A 19023-nucleotide genomic window follows, 5' to 3' on the forward strand; every position below is an offset into this window, starting at 1 on the left:
GTCATCTTCCATAATGATGCCTGAGCGGTCTTTCTAAAAGCACAAAACCCACTTAAGGGATCTCCTACTTCTTAAACGAATGTTTTCAGGTTAGCCTCAGGCGGGAGGTTATTGCTAGAAACTGGGCAAAACTGGAAAGCGGCCCCTTTAAAGCTACGATGCCCTCGACCATAGGGTTAAATCGGTCTAGCCCAAGCAGCAACCCCAACGCCTGGATGACTGGTCTAGGCTTCGCGAACCGCTCTCAGCCCTCAAGGGAAAAGGTTTCCGCGCGACTTCCCGTCGTCAGGTGAGCCCACCCACCGCGCAGGCGTCTGGGCGCGCGGGCCACCAACAGGGGGCGGAGTAAACCTACCCCGCCCTGCTCGCGCGCCAGCGGGCCAGCCTCCGGTCACGTGACGGCGGCGCAGGTGAGCGCCGCTTCCGGGGTCGGGAACCCGCATCGCAGACGGCTCAAGCTTCCACTCGGTCGGGTTCCCGGGAGACTATGGCGTCCTCCTCGGTCCCGCCGACCGCTGTACCGGCGGCGACAGCGGCCCCCGGCGCGGGTTTCGGCTTCGCCTCCAAAACCAAGAAGAAGCATTTTGTGCAGCAGAAGGTGAAGGTGTTCCGGGCGGCCGACCCTCTGGTGGGCGTGTTCCTGTGGGGCGTAGCCCACTCGGTGAGACCCTGCCCCGGCCCCGCTGTGGCCCTGTCCTAACCCCTCAGCTCCTCCGGGCGTGTCTGTTCCCAGGCTCCCGCTTCCGGAGCCCATCGCGCTGCCACTTTTCCACCAGGCTGTCCCGGTCCCTGCCCACCTACCCTCAGGTGTATTCCCCACCATACCTTCTTGCTGTAAAGCTTTTTTTTTTTTTTTTTCTATTTTAACGTAGGCTTTGTCTTTTCCTCCGCCCTTTACTCCTCCACTCTGTTTCCTTCTTCTTCGCATGAAATCCAGCTCCCTGCCTCCTCCCAGTCAGTTCCAGCTTCAGCCCCAGGCCACGGAGCCCGGCCGGGACCTGGCTCCATCTGGAAGGACTTTAGAGGGAGTGACTGTAATAGCTTGGTGGCGGTGAGGTCCCCGGTGAGAGAGTGCGCGTAGAAGGGGAGCGGGAAGAGTAACTGAAAGGAAGTAACTGTTTGTTTACTCTCCTTTGCACCTTGCTTTCCAGCCGCCTTCCTTGACTTTGGAACCTTGGCTCTGAGGGGAAGCTCCAGGCTTCCTGGATCTTCTAATCCTGCATGTCCGTTTCCCTTCCAGAGGTACAGCATTTCAGGGAGGCTACCCTGCTCTGAGCCTAGTGGTTGCACTCAGTCAGCACTTGATGTGTATAAGCCTTTGGTCTTACCTGCACCCTTTTGCTGGCTGGAGTAATGGTATTTGATGTAACTGAGGGTCATCTTTGAATGAAGAGTTGGCTCAGGAGTTCTGGTGGACATTATGGTGCTGAACTTTAGAATCAGGGAGCTGCTTAGACGGTCGGCTTGGGAATCAGGAGGAGACCAGAGAGGCCAGCGCATCTCTGGTTCCTCAAGATACCTCAAGTGAAGAAAGCACAGCCATTGCCCTCCCGTCTCTCATGGCTGGAGTGGGAGAAGTGCAGTGATCTTGAATGTGACACCAGAATTTTAAAAATTCAATTTCCTTGAAACATTATAGTCATATGGAGTGTTGTATTACAGCCATCATATAGTGTTGTGGAGATGGAAGGGGATGGGGAAGAATACAGTTTTTGTCATTCTTAGTTTGGGGCTTAGGAAGTTATATGGGGTCTGTCAGCTCCCTTTTGCATTTGTAGTCCCCAGGTCCCTGGATGGTAATGTCTTATCGGAGAGTATTCAGTCTACACCACTTGGTATGGGCAAGGCTAATGGAGGTGGGACTTCCTCTCTTATTACTCATCCATCCATCCCTTTGGGAAGCTTGAGAAGGAGGGTTTTCCTTTGATAAAGATTGGGGAAATTACACAGAAGACCTGCCTCAGCTTCCCTAAATATGTCTACTTTAGTCCCAACACCCCACCTCCAGCCAGCACACATTTACTTAAAGGGTCTGGAATGGAGAAATTCCTTGAACATATGTCCTAGTGATGAGTCAGCCTGCTTAACAGCAGGTGGCGAGGAGGGGGCCATGAAGAACTATAGCTGAATTTTAGGCTGGAAATCTCTAGTGGCTTCTTTTTCTTTTTTTTTTTTTTCTGGAGGAATATGTTCTATCTTTTTCTACTGAGAATGAGAGGAGCTGGTTTTTCATGGCAGCGTATGGGATTTAGGTTAGACTGAATTTCTGTTGAATGATCAAGTAAGAAAAGGCAAGGCATCCATTTATTCGGTTAATAAACACTTGGGGACCACTGTGTGCCAGACATTGTGCTAGTCACCTGAGAGATGTAGATGATGAGAACTGGTCCCTATGAGAGCTCACAGCCCAGGTGGGGAGCTCATATAAACTAGTGGTTAGAGTCAAGTGAGAAGTGGACTACTAAGGCTGCGTGAAAGATACTGTGGCACCCTTATTAGTCACTGGGGAGAAAGCACATCTCCTGAGCATTTCTTGGTACAGGAACCCCCTTTCCACCCTGATATTAGCAGACTGCTGGTTCTTGGGGCTGAGGAGAGCATGTGGTGCTTGCATGCTTTGGGCTGTGGGTTGGCTTTACTTTAGTGAACAAACAAGCTCATATCCTCTGCCTGCCCGCATTCCCTCAGAAATTTTTCTCTTACCTTACATGCAGGCAGGTGGGGACCTACTCAGAGAACTGGGGCAGAGTGGTCTGGAAGAACAGATCCTGTTTGTAAGAAGATGCCTCCTTCAGGATATGGACATTTCGTTCTTGCTGTTGACCCCTCAGAGTCCCATTAACTCTCTGTACTTTGAAGACATCTTTTGTTTTGTTTCCAGTGGAGCATGGAAATGTTTGTCTTGAATGTCTTGAGTCTGCTGAGGGTTTTTTTTTTTTTCTAGAATTTCTCACAGCTTTAAAAATAATCCAGAGTTGCTTACAGAGTTTGCCTAATATAAAATGACTGTTGTGAGCATGAAGTTCCACGGGGGCGGGAGTGTGAGGGGCCATGTGTGAGGGTTGCTTGCTGCAGGCCTCGCTGGGCAGCAGAAGACAGCATATACTCACCTTTGTCAGGCATATGCGTAACCAGGGTATTTAAAGGAATGAGTTGGTTGTTGTTTAGTCACCCAGTTGTGTCCGACTCTGTAATCTCATGGACTGCAGCACTCCAGGCCTCCCTGTCCATCATCTCCTCATGGACTGCAGCCTGTCAGACCTCCCTGTCCATCATCTCCCAGAGTTTTCTCATGTTCATATTCATTGCATCAGTGATGCCATCTAGCCATCTAATCCCCAGATGCCCTTTTCTCCCTCTGCCCTCAGTCTTTCCCAGCATCAGGGACTTTTCCAATGAGTCGTCTTTTTGCATCAGATGACCAAAATACTGGAGCTTCAGCTTCAGCAGCAGTCCTTCCAGTGACCCTTTTCTGACTCTTTCCCAGACAGTGTATAAGTAGCTCTCCACACCTCTCCTCACTGCCTTCCCATTCTTATTCTGACTGATCAGATCAATGAGCTCAGCCAGGTGCCTCCCCCGGTGATGCTGCTGCCAGATGACTTTAAGGCTAGCTCCAAGATCAAGGTCAACAATCACCTTTTCCACAGGTATGTGGGAATCCCTGCTCTTCTCTTGTCAGCCTTCCTAGAAAAGAGAAGAAATCATTTTAAGAGTTAAGGTTGAATGAGTTGAAGGTTTTAGATTTAGAAGGCAACTTACAAGTTCTTACTTTATTGCTTAAACTTCTTCCCAATGCAGAAATGCAGTATTTTTTAAAGAAACCACTAAAATAATTTCCAGTGTTCCCTACACACTTATCTACTTGTACTAGTTTTCCTCTCCTCTAGCCTGAAAATTCTACAGTGTAAATACATGTAGTCATTACCATTAGCTTCTGAGAGGTACTCCCTGAAAGAACTACCTGAATCCTATAAGCCCTCCTAATATCAGAAGGTACTATTCAAAACCTGTTGCTGATTTAAGGATGTCTCGGACTTGCTTGAGATTTGGGAAATGCTGCTGTTTGGATGGGCAGTAGATCCTGGCTCTACTTAAGCCACTTACCAGTCATGTGGTTTAAGCAGGTCACTCAGCCACCCTAAGCCAGTCTCTGTTTCTATAAGACGGGAATAACACACTTATAAAAGATGTCACATGGGTTCTATGAGAATCAAATAAGATAATATGTGTGAAGGTGTTTTATAAACTGTCAAGCCCTTTATAAATGTAAGATAATATTGTTACTTTGTTTTCTTATCTTTAAAACCCCTATTGCAGGGAAAATCTGCCCAGTCATTTCAAGTTCAAAGAATATTGTCCCCAAGTCTTCAGGAACCTGCGTGATCGATTTGGTATTGATGACCAGGATTACTTGGTGAGTGTCCATTTTGGGGAAAGGGTAGGCCTTTCTCCCTAACAAGGGGATTCCTTGGGACAGTAATGTTTGGAGAAATGAGGACCTTCACAGGTATTATTTGCCTTTTTGTGGTCATTACTATCCTGTGGTTAGGCATCTTCAAAAATCTGAAGAAAGGTATAAAGCCTGTCCTTGGGGAGAAATGTAGATGCATTAAAAATTTTGCTGCTCGTTTCATTCAGTCTATATATGGACACTGGATTTAGAACCCTTTTTCATCCTCTTATGCCAAGGTTTTATCTACTTTCAAATGTGTTCAGTTGACCACTGTCCTATGCATTTATATATAAAGGGGGAGGAAAAGAGCTCCTAGCCTCTTCTGTGTCCCCAGGTATCCCTTACCCGAAGTCCCCCAACTGAAAGTGAAGGCAGTGATGGTCGCTTCCTTATTTCCTATGATCGGACTCTGGTCATCAAAGAAGTATCCAGTGAGGACATTGCTGACATGCATAGCAACCTGTCCAACTACCACCAGGTCAGACCTCTCTCAGCCTCACTATTTTCTTCCCCTCCCTACTCATAGCTCAGCTTCAGAGCACTTGGGAGACTTCCTATCCCTCTTCCTCCCTATAGCCTATAGCACTCAACATCATGTTTTTGAAAAACAAGGCATTTCAAAAAGAGAGCCTTCGCATACCTATTTGTGTTTGATTAAATAAGAGTTTAGACATCTTCCTTCTCATTTGGTGCTTCTAATCTAAAGCCACTGTGAATTGATAGATACAAAAAGGTACGTGAAAAAAAAAAAAAAACAGGTACGTGAATAGCAAAGTATAAATTTCAGACTAAGTCAGAGTTAGACAAAGTGCCAACATCAAATGTACTATCAGGAATAAATGCAGTTTGGGGAGAAAACCACGGTGATTGTACCATTGGGATAGGTTGGAGAGAAGAAGCCATGATCATAACCAGCCCTAAGTGAGATTAGGGAAGCTATTCTGTCTGAGCAGATGAATTTGGAATATGAAGTTTCTGGAATATTTTGGGAATAAAAAAGACCTGAATATCTTTCTACTGAAGGAAAATCTCACCAAAATCAATGAGCAAGGAATAAATGAAAGACTCTAAAAGAGTTTTTGGTTATTCAACAGCTAACCTATGTCTGTTGTTATTAGGTCCTATGTCAGACAGTAAAGAAAGAGGTGAATGAAACGGCCGTGGCCGTTGAGGATCTCTTGTTCTAATGGCAGAGACTGGTAAGCTAGCATTAGTTAAACACACGGCACGATGTGTGCAGGCAGTGGAGGTATGTGGAGAATGCTCTGGGTGGGTAGAGGAAGAGCATCCCAGCTCACCTGGGGCAAGGGGTGTATCTGGCAGGCTCAAGGAGAGGTTTTAGAGGGAGTATCCTAGAGTTGATTCATGCATGACTAGTGGGGACCAGGCATTGGACATGGTGGAAGAGAGCACTCTAGGCAAAGGAAAGCAGCACTTGTACAGGCACAGAGCCATGAATGAGCTTGATGTTGCGGAACTGCAAGAAATTCAGTGCGACCAGGATGCGGTATTGAGGTAAGGACAGTTAGGCAGGAGCCAGGCAGTGAGGGCTTTATAAGCCACACAGAGAGTTTGGGCTTTATCCTGAAAGGTGGTTTGCAGCAGAGTGATGTATATGTCATTTAGAAATAGCCCTGTGTCAGAATTTTAGAGAATGGATCGTAGAGGGGAAATACTGAGAGTGGAGATACCAGTGAGGAGTTAAGTGTTATAGTTCAGGTGAGAAATGACATGGGCCTGGAAGGGTGATGGTAGTGGAGGTGGAAAGGAAGACCTTTGGGAGAATTGCAGGAATTAAGGCAAAGGGGCTCCAAATTCCTGGGTGCCCCGTTGGGAAGTAGGAAAAGAAACAGGTCTTTGGAAGGAAGACAATTCTGATTTAGGCGTGTTGAGTTTCTGGTTTCTACAGTTCATCCGGATACAGATGTCCTATGAGTGGTTGGGGTATGGAGTTCGGGAGAAAGAATCAAATCTCTTTCTAATTTTAGATTTCTTTATAGTCTAGATTTCAGAGCTACAGGTGAGTAGATGGTACTTATCACCATGAATATAGATAAGATTATGGAAATGTAGAGTGAAATGAAAAGAAGGTTGAGGACAGAAACTTAGGCAAGTAAAGAGTCCATAAAAGAGGCTAAGGGATGGGTTTTTTTTAACATGATTGCCAAGTTTAATTCAACAGCTCCACTAACTCCTGCCTTGTAAAAATAACAGAATGCTCCTCTCTGAGGTACACTGTGATGTGAGGCCAGGTTTGTTGTTTTTGATATAGCTCTACAAAAAAGTTGACGTGAAATGCACATAAAAAACGTTTTAAGGTTTAAAAAATACAGACTAGTAATTTATCAATACACCTTGGAGGTTGAGAATAGGATACTAAGATTTAATAAATGTTCAAATACAGGCAGTCCCCAACATACAGAGCATTTTCCAAATACAAATGGCCTCTCCCATTAGGTTTAAAGGAGCAAAAACCTTTTCTTCTGCTCCTCCAAGTGACTAGACTACCCAGGCTCTCTAAACCCACAGCCATGACCCCAAGGAAGGAAAAGAGGAGGGGAGATAGGGACCAAGTAAGGCCACATGTTCACTGCTGCCCAGAGACTCTGTTGTGGTTGTTTTTCCTCCTTCCCCCAGGCCTTGGTCCCCAGCTCTGCCCCAGAAGTCCTTGCCAGGGCACAAATCTAGAGAGCGCCTACCCTCATGTGACCAGTGAGGCTGAGGCTGAAGCCCCAAGGGCCAGCACCACATTTGGGTCTTCTTGGCTGGAGCTGTCGGGTGCTGTTAATGATTTATGCCCTACTTCATTCCACATAGGATTTGAGGACAGAGAGGAGTGGTGTGATGGGAGCTCAGGCTGGTCAGTAGTATCAAGTACCAGCCAGTTGAAATATGACAATGACAAGATGCCTGTTTGAGTTGGCAACTGAGGGATTTGAGGCAGTGAAGAGTAGAGAAATTTCCGAGGAGAAATGAGAGTATAATCTGATTTCATTGGTTTGAGGTATGAATGAGAGAAAATGGACTGATAGCTGACTAATTTTCTGAGAAGGTTGGCTATGAAGAGCAAGGCAGCAACACAGAGATGGTAGTACTTAAAAGGGGATTTTTCTAGGAATCCAAATTATAGGCCATCATGCAAATGTTTTTATTGTGGGAATCTAGCCCACCAAGAAATATTAGCCTAGGTAAAATCATTCTGTTGATGTAATTTCTGCTCCTGGTTCTATGAATAAAGAGGGTCAAAAACAAGGATAACAACACCTACCTTCCCCATCTCAAAGAATGATAAAGATCAAAGGAGAGAAGGCAGTTTAAGAGATATTATACATCTGGGATAAATCAGAGGAGATGAGGATTCAGAAACTGCCTGGATAACCTGGGGCATCTTCAGAAAGCCCCACACGGCTTCTGACCTTTAACCTGTCTATGTGAAGTTTTGTGGCTCCCTATGGAATAGGAGCACTTGAATTCCCATCCCTGAGCTGTTCATCTCTCCTGCTTTCTCCCTCCCTCCTACCCCAGTACATTGTGAAGTGTCATGGCAACACATTGCTGCCCCAGTTCCTGGGGATGTACCGGGTTAGCGTGGACAGTGAAGACAGCTACATGCTCGTGATGCGCAACATGTTTAGCCACCGTCTTCCTGTGCACAGGAAGTATGACCTCAAGGTAAGGAGAGGAGGCGAGTGCCGAAGGGGAGACTCCTGATGGCCTGAGGAGGGGAAAGGCCAGGGAGGGCACTGGATGATTCATTTTAAAGGAAAGAAGGCTGTGAGTTCGAGGACTTGTCTTAGGAGGTAGGTTCCGACTGTTCCTTTGGCCCCTTCTGCTGACTTGGTCTTTGGATCTCTCCACAGGGCTCCCTAGTGTCCCGGGAAGCCAGCGATAAGGAGAAGGTGATATAATTCTAGATGACAGGGTGTGAGGGGTGGGGGAGGGCAGGTGAAAGGGATCTTCTTAGGATAAAGAGGTAGGGATCCTTGGATATTAATTCTTATCTTAAACCACCAAAAAAGAGAAATGTAAACTTTTCCTGATCCAGGGACTTTATGGAAGGGGCAGTGGGAAGGGCCTTTTTGTCCCTGTCTTGGATTTGGGAATGGGTGAAAATGCCAGACTTCAAGAGCAAAATGCTCACCGACCACCTCCCATCCTGAGCTTTCATTCAAGCCAGCTGTCTGTGCTTAAGAAGAAGAAAGAGAAGTCAGAATGGAATGTGTGAACTGAAAACCCTAGGTAGAAAGTAATGGGGTGTGATTTGGGATACAGATGCAGTGACTAAGTCTGGGGGCACCATTGGAGGCAAGAACAGACTCTGGGCAGCCTCCCAGTGTAAAGTCAGGTGAGAGGGGTGGCCCCTCTCCCCTAGGGGCCCCAGAGCGAGAGACTGAGCCCTACATAGAGCAGGGTTCACTGGCTGAGATGGTAGGGGAGGACTGCGTTCCCAAGATGTCCCTTTACCTGTTCTCAGGTTAAGGAACTGCCCACGCTTAAGGATATGGACTTTCTCAACAAGAACCAGAAAGTTTATATTGGTGAAGAGGAGAAGAAAGTCTTTCTAGAGAAGCTAAAGAGAGATGTGGAGGTGATGATTGGGGTGCTCTGGGAAATGACTTTGCTTCTGTTTTTTGCTTCCCCCTGGGCAGCTGTCCATTTACAATATGAGGGAACTCATCCCCTTCCCCTGGGGCTCTCTGCCTATAGGGGATTTGGGCTTCCCTGATCAGTTGGTAAAGAATCCACCTGCAAGCAGGAGACCTTGGTTTGATTCCTAGGTTGGGAAGATCTGCTGGAGAAGGGATAGGCTACCCACTCCAGTATTCTTGGGCTTCCCTTGTGGCTCAGCTGGTAAAGAATCCACCTGCAATGTGGGAGACCTGGGTTCAATCCCTGGGTTGAGAAGGTCCCCTGGAGAAGGGAACTGGCTACCCATTCTAGTATTCTGGCCTAGAGAATTCCATGGACTGTATAGTCCGTGGGGCCCCAAAGAGTTGGACAAGACTGAGCAACTTTCACTTTCATGAAAACCTAGAGGTGACCTTTGGAGAGGGTGGCTGGTATGAACTGAAAGAATGATCTTAAAAAAATTCTTTAAAAAACAATGATCTGAGATACCAGGATATTTAGGCAATAAAGGGCAATGGTATGCTCCCAACCCTCCGTATTTACACTTCCTTTCCCCAGGAGGGCCCTGGATAGTCAGAGAGGGAGGTATAAGGGTGGTACATGGGAATGGAGAGAGCCACCTGGGGCTTCTGACCTGCCAGTGGGGTCTCAGTTCCTAGTGCAGCTGAAGATCATGGACTACAGCCTTCTTCTGGGTATCCACGACATCATTCGGGGCTCTGAGCCAGAGGAGGACGGGCCGGTGCGGGAGGAGGAGTCAGAGGGGGATGGGGACTGTGGCCTTACTGGGCCTCCCGCTCCGGTGGGCTCCTATGGCACTTCCCCTGAGGGTATCGGCGGCTACATCCATTCCCACCGGCCCCTGGGCCCTGGAGAGTTTGAATCCTTCATTGATGTCTACGCCATCCGGAGTGCTGAAGGTGAGAGAGAGTCTGGAAATTTTAAGGGCAGGGAGGGTAGTCCCTGGGGGACAGACCAGGGTGGTGGATGGAGAGGCTGGTTAGCTTTTCAGAAGAAATCTGACTGGTTCCTGAGGGGAGGGAATTGGGACTATACTTGGTCTTCATCGCTGGTCTCTCTCCCCAGGGGCCCCTCAGAAGGAGGTATATTTTATGGGCCTCATTGACATCCTGACACAGTATGATGCCAAGAAGAAAGCAGCTCACGCAGCCAAAACTGTCAAGCATGGGGTGAGGGTTCCCTGAAGCCTTTCCTTTCTTGTCTTGACTATTCAAGAGCCTCTTGTGCCAGAGCAGTGGGGTGGCAGAAGGATGAAGGGCTGGGTATGGAAATGGTTGGGAGTGGGAAGAAGGGGAGGGCAGGAAGCCCGGGAGGGCTGTGGGGACTGACACCCTGTTCCACACCTTCCTCTCACAGGCGGGGGCAGAGATCTCTACTGTCCATCCTGAGCAATATGCTAAGCGATTCCTGGATTTTATTACCAACATCTTTGCCTAAGAGACTGCCTGACCTCATGGTGACTGCTGCTCTGTGTGTCCGGTGGTTGGGGTCTGAGAGGCATGGGGGAATTGTGGATGTTTTGGCCACTAACTTCTCTTCCTCTTTTGCTAACTTCAGGCTACAGTCTGCTTCCATCCAAATAATTCCATCTTGTTGAGTAGGCTCTTCTTGGCCCTCAGAAATACTGATACATTGTTTTCCCTCCCCTTCCTTCCCTTTTCTCCTTTCCCTCTTTCCTTTCCCCACCAAGTCGCTTGCTTCATTAGAGTGTTTACTATCGATTCTCTCCCAAGTGCCTTGATCTTTGTAAAATGTCCTGTTGTTTTCCATAACAGAGGAGGAGCTGGGGGAAGGGGGTTGTTGGCCATCTTCAAGACCGGACTGGACAGATGAACCTGGCTCAAGCAACTTACTCTGGATGCACTTTGCTGTGTGGGATGAACTAAGAGTATCTGAATTTTGCTGATAACTTTATAGAACTCGTTGTGGCATGCTTCCTTCCTAATAGGCCCTGGGATGGAAGATTTTCAAGACACTACAGACATGGGTGCCAGCATGCACACATACATTAGGATATGGCCAGTCTTACCCAGCTGGGGGAGAGTGGTTGGTGGGCTGGCAGCTTGTGGAGGTGGGACCTATGAGGACTCCTGTGATTATTTAGGGAATTGGAAGTCTCTGTTGAGCGTTGACTACTCCGAACTCTTCCGTCACTCCACCTACCCCCACTAAAGATGGCCACAGTGTTGAATCCTGGTTGAAGCTGTTTGCTGCTGCTCTTCACCAGGATCTCACATCCCTCCTAGGGCCAGATCCCTTCAGTGGGGGTGTGGTCAGTTCTGGAGGCTGGACGGATGAGCCAAGGGTGTAAGGTTCACTCCCTGTGTTGAATTTCCTTTCTTCATGTCTAGCCATCCCAGAGGTTTTAGTCCCAGCAGAAGGGAATACCTCTACTTGGGTTAACCCTGGTCATCTCAAGAGAATGGAAGTCTCACATGGGGGAGCATCCTCCACTCCCCGGAAGTATGCCTCTTCCTCCCCTGCCCCTTCTCAAACCCCTTTCCCAGTTGGATTTGTTATTCTGTTCTTTTCTGTCCATCTTAACTGCTACTGTGTCTCCCAGGGGACAGATGGCCCTCTTTGTCATTTTCACTCTCCACCCCCAGAGAGGAGTCAGAGCCATAACTCAGTCACCCAGCCCCCTCCAAAGAGAGTTGAGCTGATGCATGATATTCTCAGAATGCAATGGACCCTGATGAGCTGGGATAGTTCCCTTCCCCGCAATTCCTCTGGGGCTCAGGCAGCCATTCTTGTGATCCTGCATCTCCCCTGAGGCTTCTGCATTTCTCTGGAACACAAAGATGGGGCACCAACAAGTGGCCTCTAGGGATACAAAGACTCTGCTCTGTATCTGACTGGACTGATCTGTCTCATAAGAAGTCATGAGGTCATAAAGGAGAATTCCTCCTGCCCCTCCATCTTCTCCAAAGGAAGTAACGAGGAGTCCCCGGTTGAGGATTGGAGCCCCTATAAAATTTTCCTGTCAGGAGCCTCATGGATCTTTTTCATTCCACTGTCTACCTTTCCCTTGTTGAATGCAATAAAACTCCATGACACCAGCAACTTTGTTTAGAAATGGGTTTTCTGACCCATTTCTGGCTGATGTATTCATAAGCATTATGGTTTTCATTTGTTGCTTCTGTTTTTCATCTTTTTTTGTTTTATTAATAAAAAGATCTCGTGTATTTACTCCCATTGCTGTCACTATAAGGAAAATAAATTATTGAACTCAGATTCCTTCAAAGAAATTCTTTTTCTCCCCCACTCCTCTTTTTTGGAAGCCTGGGCTTACGGGTGTAGTGACAAGTAAAGAACTCTGATCTTTAAGATGTTGGGTCCCTAAGGACGTGGGTTTCAAGATAGATGGCTGTGAGCTTAAAAGGTGGCAAGGAGTGTGCATGGGAATGGAAGACATTCCCCAGTTTTGCATGAGTCAGCTACAGGGGGGCCAGGGACAAATGAGGTGATGTGCCCCTCCCCCCCCTTTCCCCAGGGTTCTGGGCTAGATCACACTCACATCTCTAAAGGTGAGCGAGTCTTTAACAGCACCAAGCACACATGAGCTAAAGGAGAAGGAATCCAGTGTTTCCCCAGGCTTCCTGGGAAAGACGTCCTTTGTGTGGAGGACAGGAAGAGTACATCAGGGTCCTGGGAAAGTAAAGAAGGACGTGACCAGCCATCCAGCTTGGAGAGGGAGTGAAGAAAGTGGGTGGATCAGCAGAGGTTGTTGCCAGTCTGAGAAATCCATCCAGTACTGTTTGGCCAAGGAGGTCTTCTGACCGTTGGAAAAACCTGGCTTGATGTGGCCCCAGGGAAGTGAGTTGGACTGGGGGTGGAGACTGCTGGCTCTGATGTGGGAAGCAGAAGAGGGTCTGTCCCCACCCCCCTCGCTTTGTGAGTTTTTAACTCTTTGAACCATAGACTTGATACCATCACTCCAAGGCATTTCTGGGGACAAAATGTATTCACTTCTCATTCTGCACCAGCCTCAGTGTAAAGAGAAAAATCAGATCAATACCCATCTGAGAGCAGGTTTGACAGAAGGTAACAATCTAGGAAAAGGCAAGCAATAAAGAAGGGAAAGGTCTTAGTCCTGGATTTATTTTTTAGAACCAATGCTTTTTACCATGACTCTTCTTTCTACCTCCTATTCCTCAAAGGCCTTTCTAGAAAAATTGCCCCCTCTTCCCCACCTACTTAAACCGACACTCCTCACCCACCCATCTGCCACCAGCTTCCAGAAGCTGCCACGCAGCTGGCTGGCAAAGAACAGGGAGAAGGCCCCTCTCCGGAGGGGAAAGCGAGAAGGGTAGCGTCTCTAAGGGATTTAACCTCCTACCCTGGGCTCCACGACACCACCCCCGCCTCCAAAGATTGGGACGGCGCCTCCATTTCTCTTTTGGGGCGGAAGGCAGGGGCTTGTGGATGGAAGGGGGTCAAAGGAAACGGTGATTATCACCTGGGAGGGGAAAGGGGGTGCCATCCTCCTTCATTCCCTCTTCCTCAGTCTGCACCCCCTGCAAACTCTCCCCCCCACACACCTTCTCGGGGTCTCCCCCCCGCCCTTGTTGCTAAGGCCCAGACCGTCATCCCAGCAACAGCCTCAGTCATGTGACCGGCAATGGCGGCGCTGACAAGAGGTAGGTGAGCCCGGCGCCCCCCACACCCACCGCGCGCCCCCCGGACCCTGCTCGCACCCCCCGCGTGCCCTCCCGCTTCCCCTGCGCCCCCTCCTCGGTCTCCTTCTCCTGCGCGCGGCGCCGGGGGTCCGGGCCCGGCCCCGCCGATCCTCTGTCTGTTACCCTCCAGCCTTGGCCTCCATTTGGGGGTTCTGGGGCCCGCGATCCGGCCGACATGCATCCCCACCCAGTGGTGGGGCTGCGGGGGCTCTGCCGAGCCGGGGATGTGGGGAGTTGGTTCCGGGTCGCGTCTGGCAGGAGGTCGTGGGGGGAGGGGTGGAGATGCCTCCGTTGATGCCCCCAGGGACCCTGGCCTTTCCTGGCTGCCCCTGTCCTCCGGCCCCTCTCGGGCGGGAGGGACTGGCCCCGTGTCCGGCCTGGGCTGCCCCAGAGGAATCGGACCCAGCAAAAACTGTGGCCCCGCCTCCCTTTTCTGTGCCAGCAGGACTCGGAGCAAAGGACGCCTAGGTCCTGGCTTCACTCTGATGGGGAGGGGGTGTTCCACCTGGATGGACCGAATGAGCGAGGTTCTAGGGTTCCGATTTCGCTTTCTGAATCTTGAGGTGCATCTGGCCTTGAGGGGACTGGGAAGGAGGCACAAATGGAGAGCTGCTCCCTTTTGGATCAGTCAAGGAATTGAGGTCACACTAATGGCCCTTCTTTCTATTTGGGCCGAATTTGGAGGTGTTGTAGGGATAATTCTGTAGCTGAACACAGCAGGATTGGGGCAGGGAGGGGGTGGTGGTGGTGGAGAATATCAGGGTGCTCCAGTGGATCACCTGTGTGAGCTCCACCCCTCCTGAAATGCAGCCTAGGTTGCTGGCAGGCCTGGACTTCGTGTGCTGGGTCTAAAAGGTGACAGCAAGAACTTTGTTATTGCAGGGGCTTCTGCCACTTGGTCTGCATTCCAAACAGACTCCAGCAGAAGGGACTGGGTTAACGCTCAAGGAAGGCACCCTAGCACTAGGAGCTGAATTATTGGCAAAATGTGGAGCAGGGCGAGAAGCTGGGGAGCAAAGGAGATATTCTTGTCCTTGTGATCTGAGGGAGGTGGCAAAACAGACCTCTCTGTGTGTGGGCTTTTCCCTTCCAGACTTCTCTAATCTGTGTCCCTAAGCTTTCTTAAGAGCCCCAGAGCTGAGGAAGAGGAAAGTTAGCTTGTTGAAGTTCGTTCTTTAGGAACTTGGCCAGAGGCTGGGGATGAAATTCTGCAAAAGACAGGGAGAGGAAATGGAAGGAGGAGTTTTTGTTTGCTTCTGGGCTGACTGGGGGAAACGGTAATGTTTGTCATCCTAACCCCTCCTCCCTCCACCCCCCCTCCCCTAGTCCTGGTCAGCTGAATGTGGAAACAGAGGGAATTCTGCTGTCACCGTCCATGGGCTTTCCAGGTATCTGCCTTTCATGGAAACTTCAACTTTCACCTTAAATTGGTTTCCTTCATTCCATGTTTTAGTAATCCCATTCCCAGGAGATTTACCCCCAGGTTCTATCTGTCTCGTGGGCTGCTGGGTGGGGGCATGTGGGAATGGGAGAAGGGGTTTTCCACTCCTTTCCCTTTCCACCCACCAGGTCACACAACCTACAAGTAGGGAGTGGGGACAGAGAGCGCGCGCCTGCATGCCAATTCTAAGCTCTTCAGGATCAAAGTGAGCAAAAAGGAGGGTCGAAATCTCCTTTCCTTTTACAGAACCCAGTCCAGAGTTGGGGAGGACCAGGATGCTTCTGTGCTATAGGGAGAAGTGTAGGAGAACCAAGACTGATGCTTACCTTAGATGATAATAATAAAGTTAGAGCAGCTCTCTTGCTCTTCAGGGGGTGCTGGAGTTTGAAAGATGGGAGGAACTAGAACGTGAACTTGGGGGAGGAGTTGGGGCTTGGGCTCTGAGAGAGTAGAGGTAATATAGGACTGGAAAGGAATGGGAAGTAGGAGGCACTGATATCTGTGAAATGGGGACCCCCCCCACCCTGAGTCCCTTTTACCCTGGGGGCAGTGTCGTTCGTCCTGTCCAGAATGGCAGCCTGTGGAGGCAACTGCAAGAACAAAGTGACTGTCTCCAAGCCTGTTTGGGACTTCCTGAGCAAGGAGACCCCTGCCCGGCTGGCCCGGCTTCGGGAGGAGCACCACGTGTCCATTCTCATAGACGGCGAGACTTCTGACATCTACGTTCTCCAGCTTTCCCCTCAGGGCCCTCCCCCAGCTCCTCCCAATGGGCTCTACCTGGCCAGGAAGGCTCTCAAGGGGCTACTCAAGGAGGCAGAGAAAGAGCTCAAGAAAGCTCAGAGGCAGGGGGAGCTTATGGGCTGCCTGGCTTTGGGGGGTGGAGGGGAGCACCCTGAGCTGCACCGCCCAGGCCCGCCCCCTCTCCGAGCAGCCCCACTCTTGCCCCCAGGGGCCCGGGGGCTTCCCCCACCTCCTCCTCCGCTGCCCCCTCCTCTTCCTCCCCGCCTTCGGGAAGAGACAGAAGAGCAGGAGAGCACCTGCCCCATCTGTCTGGGAGAGATCCAGAATGCCAAGACGTTGGAGAAGTGCCGGCACTCGTTCTGCGAGGGCTGCATCACCCGGGCCCTGCAGGTGAAGAAGGCCTGCCCCATGTGTGGCCGTTTCTATGGGCAGCTGGTGGGCAACCAGCCCCAGAACGGGCGGATGCTGGTCTCTAAGGATGCCACACTCCTGCTACCCAGCTATGAGAAGTACGGCACCATCGTCATCCAGTACGTCTTCCCGCCCGGTGTCCAGGGGGTAAGAAGACTATGGCTGCCCTTACCCTTTGGTTTCCCCAGGCTCCTTGTTCTCTGATTGTTCTCTGATTTAGGAAAACTGGGTGCGAGGGGAGTATGGTTGTTAGATGTGATATAGTCGTGCTGTCTCCTGGGATGCCTTCCTGCTCAGCTCAGTGCCCTGGAGCAAGAGGCCCCCTTGAAGCCTAGCTTTTCCATCCCCATGACCCCAAGGCACCCATGAAAATCAGGTATGAAAGAAAGGAATCGAATTCTGTTTCCTTGAAGAACTTGGATGTTGACAGCTATTGTCAGCAGAGGTGAAGTCTGAGGATGGCGGCTCAGGTGCAGACCAGCACAGTGGGAAGAGTCTGACCTCCGCTCAACAGTGCTGGGAGTGTTAACTCCATTTCAGATTTAGGAGACAGAAAATTTTGTTGACAGTCGAAGGTTAAAACAGGAGTGGTCAAGAGCCTACAGGTGTCTTTTCCTGCTTGACAAAGAGTAATGTCCAGTTCTGGTTTGCAGGAAGATGAGGGAGCTCTGAAGGAGAGAAATACAAAAATGGAACAGGTTAGACAATGGAAAATGCACTGGGAGTGCTTTCAGGTGGAGAAGGGAAAGCTGAAAGATAAATGATTCTGTCTTTACATTTCTGCTGAGCTATCTGGAGAGTAAGGCCCAGCTTACCTTCCCTCAGTTTTGAGAATCCGTTTGTTGCTTGCGGGATTGGGAGAGCAGAAAGAACCTCTGAATGATGAGAATTTTGTCTGGAAACAGGCTTCTGGTGCCCAGACCCTAGAGCTGGTCCTTCCGTGGAAGGCTGTCACTGCCCCAGCAGCCTTAGCTGGGGGTGCACAGCCAGAAGGCTGGCCACCACGACCTTCCATGGGCCTTAAGATGCACAGCTGTTCATTCTGCCTCCCCATTCCTCCAGGCTGAACACCCAAACCCAGGAGTTCGGTATCCTGGCACCACTCGGGTGGCCTACCTCCCGGACTGCCCCGAGGGCAACAAGGTGCTGACCCTGTTCCGCAAGGCGTTTGACCAGCGTCTCACCTTCACTATTGGCACCTCCATGACCACAGGGAGACCGAATGTCATCACTTGGAACGACATCCACCACAAGACCAGCTGCACAGGGGGACCACAGCTGTGCGACATTCCTTCTTCCCTTCTTTGGCTCTACCCCTTCTCCCCATTTCAACAGAGGGAACCCCTTCTCTGTGGGAGCCTCCTAACTGGAGAGGACCACCCCCAAACTATTCAACCATCTTGTCCATCCCAGTGTCTCCTGTAATCATCCTGGTCCTGATGTGCCCAGCTTAACCTACAAATATCAGCAGAATTGGGCTCAGTTATCTTGGGTTTGGATAACCTTAAGGAAGGTGGGGAGGGGCTAGAGTGGGGCACCAGAATGAGGGTGAGAATGGGGGTAATATGAGTAAGCCTGACAGGCTAACCCTGCCCCTCATTTCTCTTTGCTCCCAGGTTTGGGTACCCGGACCCCACCTACCTGACCCGGGTGCAGGAGGAGCTGAGAGCCAAGGGCATCACCGATGACTGAAGGACAGCCCCTTCGGGAAGCCCCTGCTGTTCTCCAGTAGGACCCAAAGGAAGCCTCTGTTCTCTCTCCCTCTGCCCCCCTCACCACTCTAGTAGGGGACTGTCTGACCAGGGAAGGAGTTTGCAGAGGGCGATCCCTTCCCCAGCCCCCCACTGGCCGAGTGCTTCAGTGCAGTGTGAGCCACTCCCTTCTGGCAGAGGCGCTGTCCCAGGCTCTGCTCCCCTCCTCCGCGTGTACATACTCCCAGCCGCCCTGCCCCCTCCATTGCCCTTGGCTTTTTCTGGTATGTGCTGTGCTCCAGTGACTCTGCTGAGAAAGGACCTGGGTGGGAAGGGAGGGTCTCTTGAACCTCCCACCCCCACACACTGCTCCCCTGCTGAACTTCTGGCAGGGAGAGAGATCAGGCTGCTGTAAGCACCCCTGGAGCCGGCTGCGTGTGTTCTTCAGAATCAATTCCCCCTTCTACCTTAGCCTTGTCCTTTCTCTCCTGTGTCTCTGTCTCTGTCAGTCTTTCTCCCGCTCTTCTCTGCCCCCTATAAGGAGCCTCCTAATCCCGTTCTGGAATCGCCGCCAGACTGTAGCTTTTAATTTAATAAAAATAAAGTAAAATATGCAACTCTCTATGCCGCGCCCCTTCTGTTCTGTGGGCCGGGGCCGGGGCCGGGGTAGGGGTGGGGTGCGGGGGCTGGACCTGCTGAGAAGGGGTGGGGGCGGTGAAGGGGAATTCCCTGTGAGCCTCGCCAGGCTGCCTGCCTCCTGAGGGCCTGGGACAGCGGCATGCACTTAGTGGGCTCCAGGATAACACAGCGAAGCCCTGGATCGTGCTTCGACGGAGGAGTTGGGATTAAGAGGGGTTGGTTTGTTGTTGAACGCCGGTTGTAGAGAAAGCGACAACCCTACCCCTTTAGAAAAGTTTGGCTGGGGTGGGAGTGGGGGCGGAGCCGGGCAGGGGG

The 19023-nt window shown here is 50.4% G+C and overlaps 2 protein-coding genes across 4 annotated transcripts; both read left to right on the forward strand.

Annotated features, from left to right (window-relative positions):
* The first annotated feature begins 385 nt into the window (after nt 1–385).
* On the forward strand, nt 386–12340 carry PIP4K2C (phosphatidylinositol-5-phosphate 4-kinase type 2 gamma). 2 transcript variants are annotated; one of them, XM_025283840.2, is made up of 11 exons: nt 389–661; nt 3553–3650; nt 4321–4417; nt 4791–4934; nt 7982–8128; nt 8317–8355; nt 8931–9044; nt 9738–10005; nt 10172–10275; nt 10463–10562; nt 10882–12340. In XM_025283840.2, exons 1-10 carry the CDS (start codon nt 488–490, stop codon nt 10541–10543), a joined length of 1266 nt encoding a protein of 421 aa, XP_025139625.1. In that variant the 5' UTR covers nt 389–487; the 3' UTR covers nt 10544–10562; nt 10882–12340. The 2 variants fall into 2 exon arrangements, with proteins under 2 accessions (XP_044797495.1, XP_025139625.1); XM_044941560.1 differs by lacking the exon at nt 8317–8355 and having other exon boundaries at nt 386–661.
* A 1022-nt stretch (nt 12341–13362) lies between these two features.
* On the forward strand, nt 13363–18691 carry DTX3 (deltex E3 ubiquitin ligase 3). Of its 2 annotated transcripts, XM_006077899.3 has the most exons (6): nt 13363–13746; nt 15112–15173; nt 15355–15431; nt 15796–16525; nt 17441–17658; nt 17995–18691. In XM_006077899.3, exons 2-6 carry the CDS (start codon nt 15126–15128, stop codon nt 18068–18070), a joined length of 1149 nt encoding a protein of 382 aa, XP_006077961.1. In that variant the 5' UTR covers nt 13363–13746; nt 15112–15125; the 3' UTR covers nt 18071–18691. The 2 variants fall into 2 exon arrangements, with proteins under 2 accessions (XP_006077961.1, XP_006077962.1); XM_006077900.3 differs by lacking the exon at nt 13363–13746 and having other exon boundaries at nt 15110–15173; nt 15777–16525.
* The last annotated feature ends 332 nt before the right edge of the window (nt 18692–19023 follow it).

Source organism: Bubalus bubalis, chromosome 4 (assembly GCF_019923935.1).
Source record: "Bubalus bubalis isolate 160015118507 breed Murrah chromosome 4, NDDB_SH_1, whole genome shotgun sequence".
NCBI classification, from domain to species: Eukaryota; Metazoa; Chordata; class Mammalia; order Artiodactyla; family Bovidae; genus Bubalus; species Bubalus bubalis.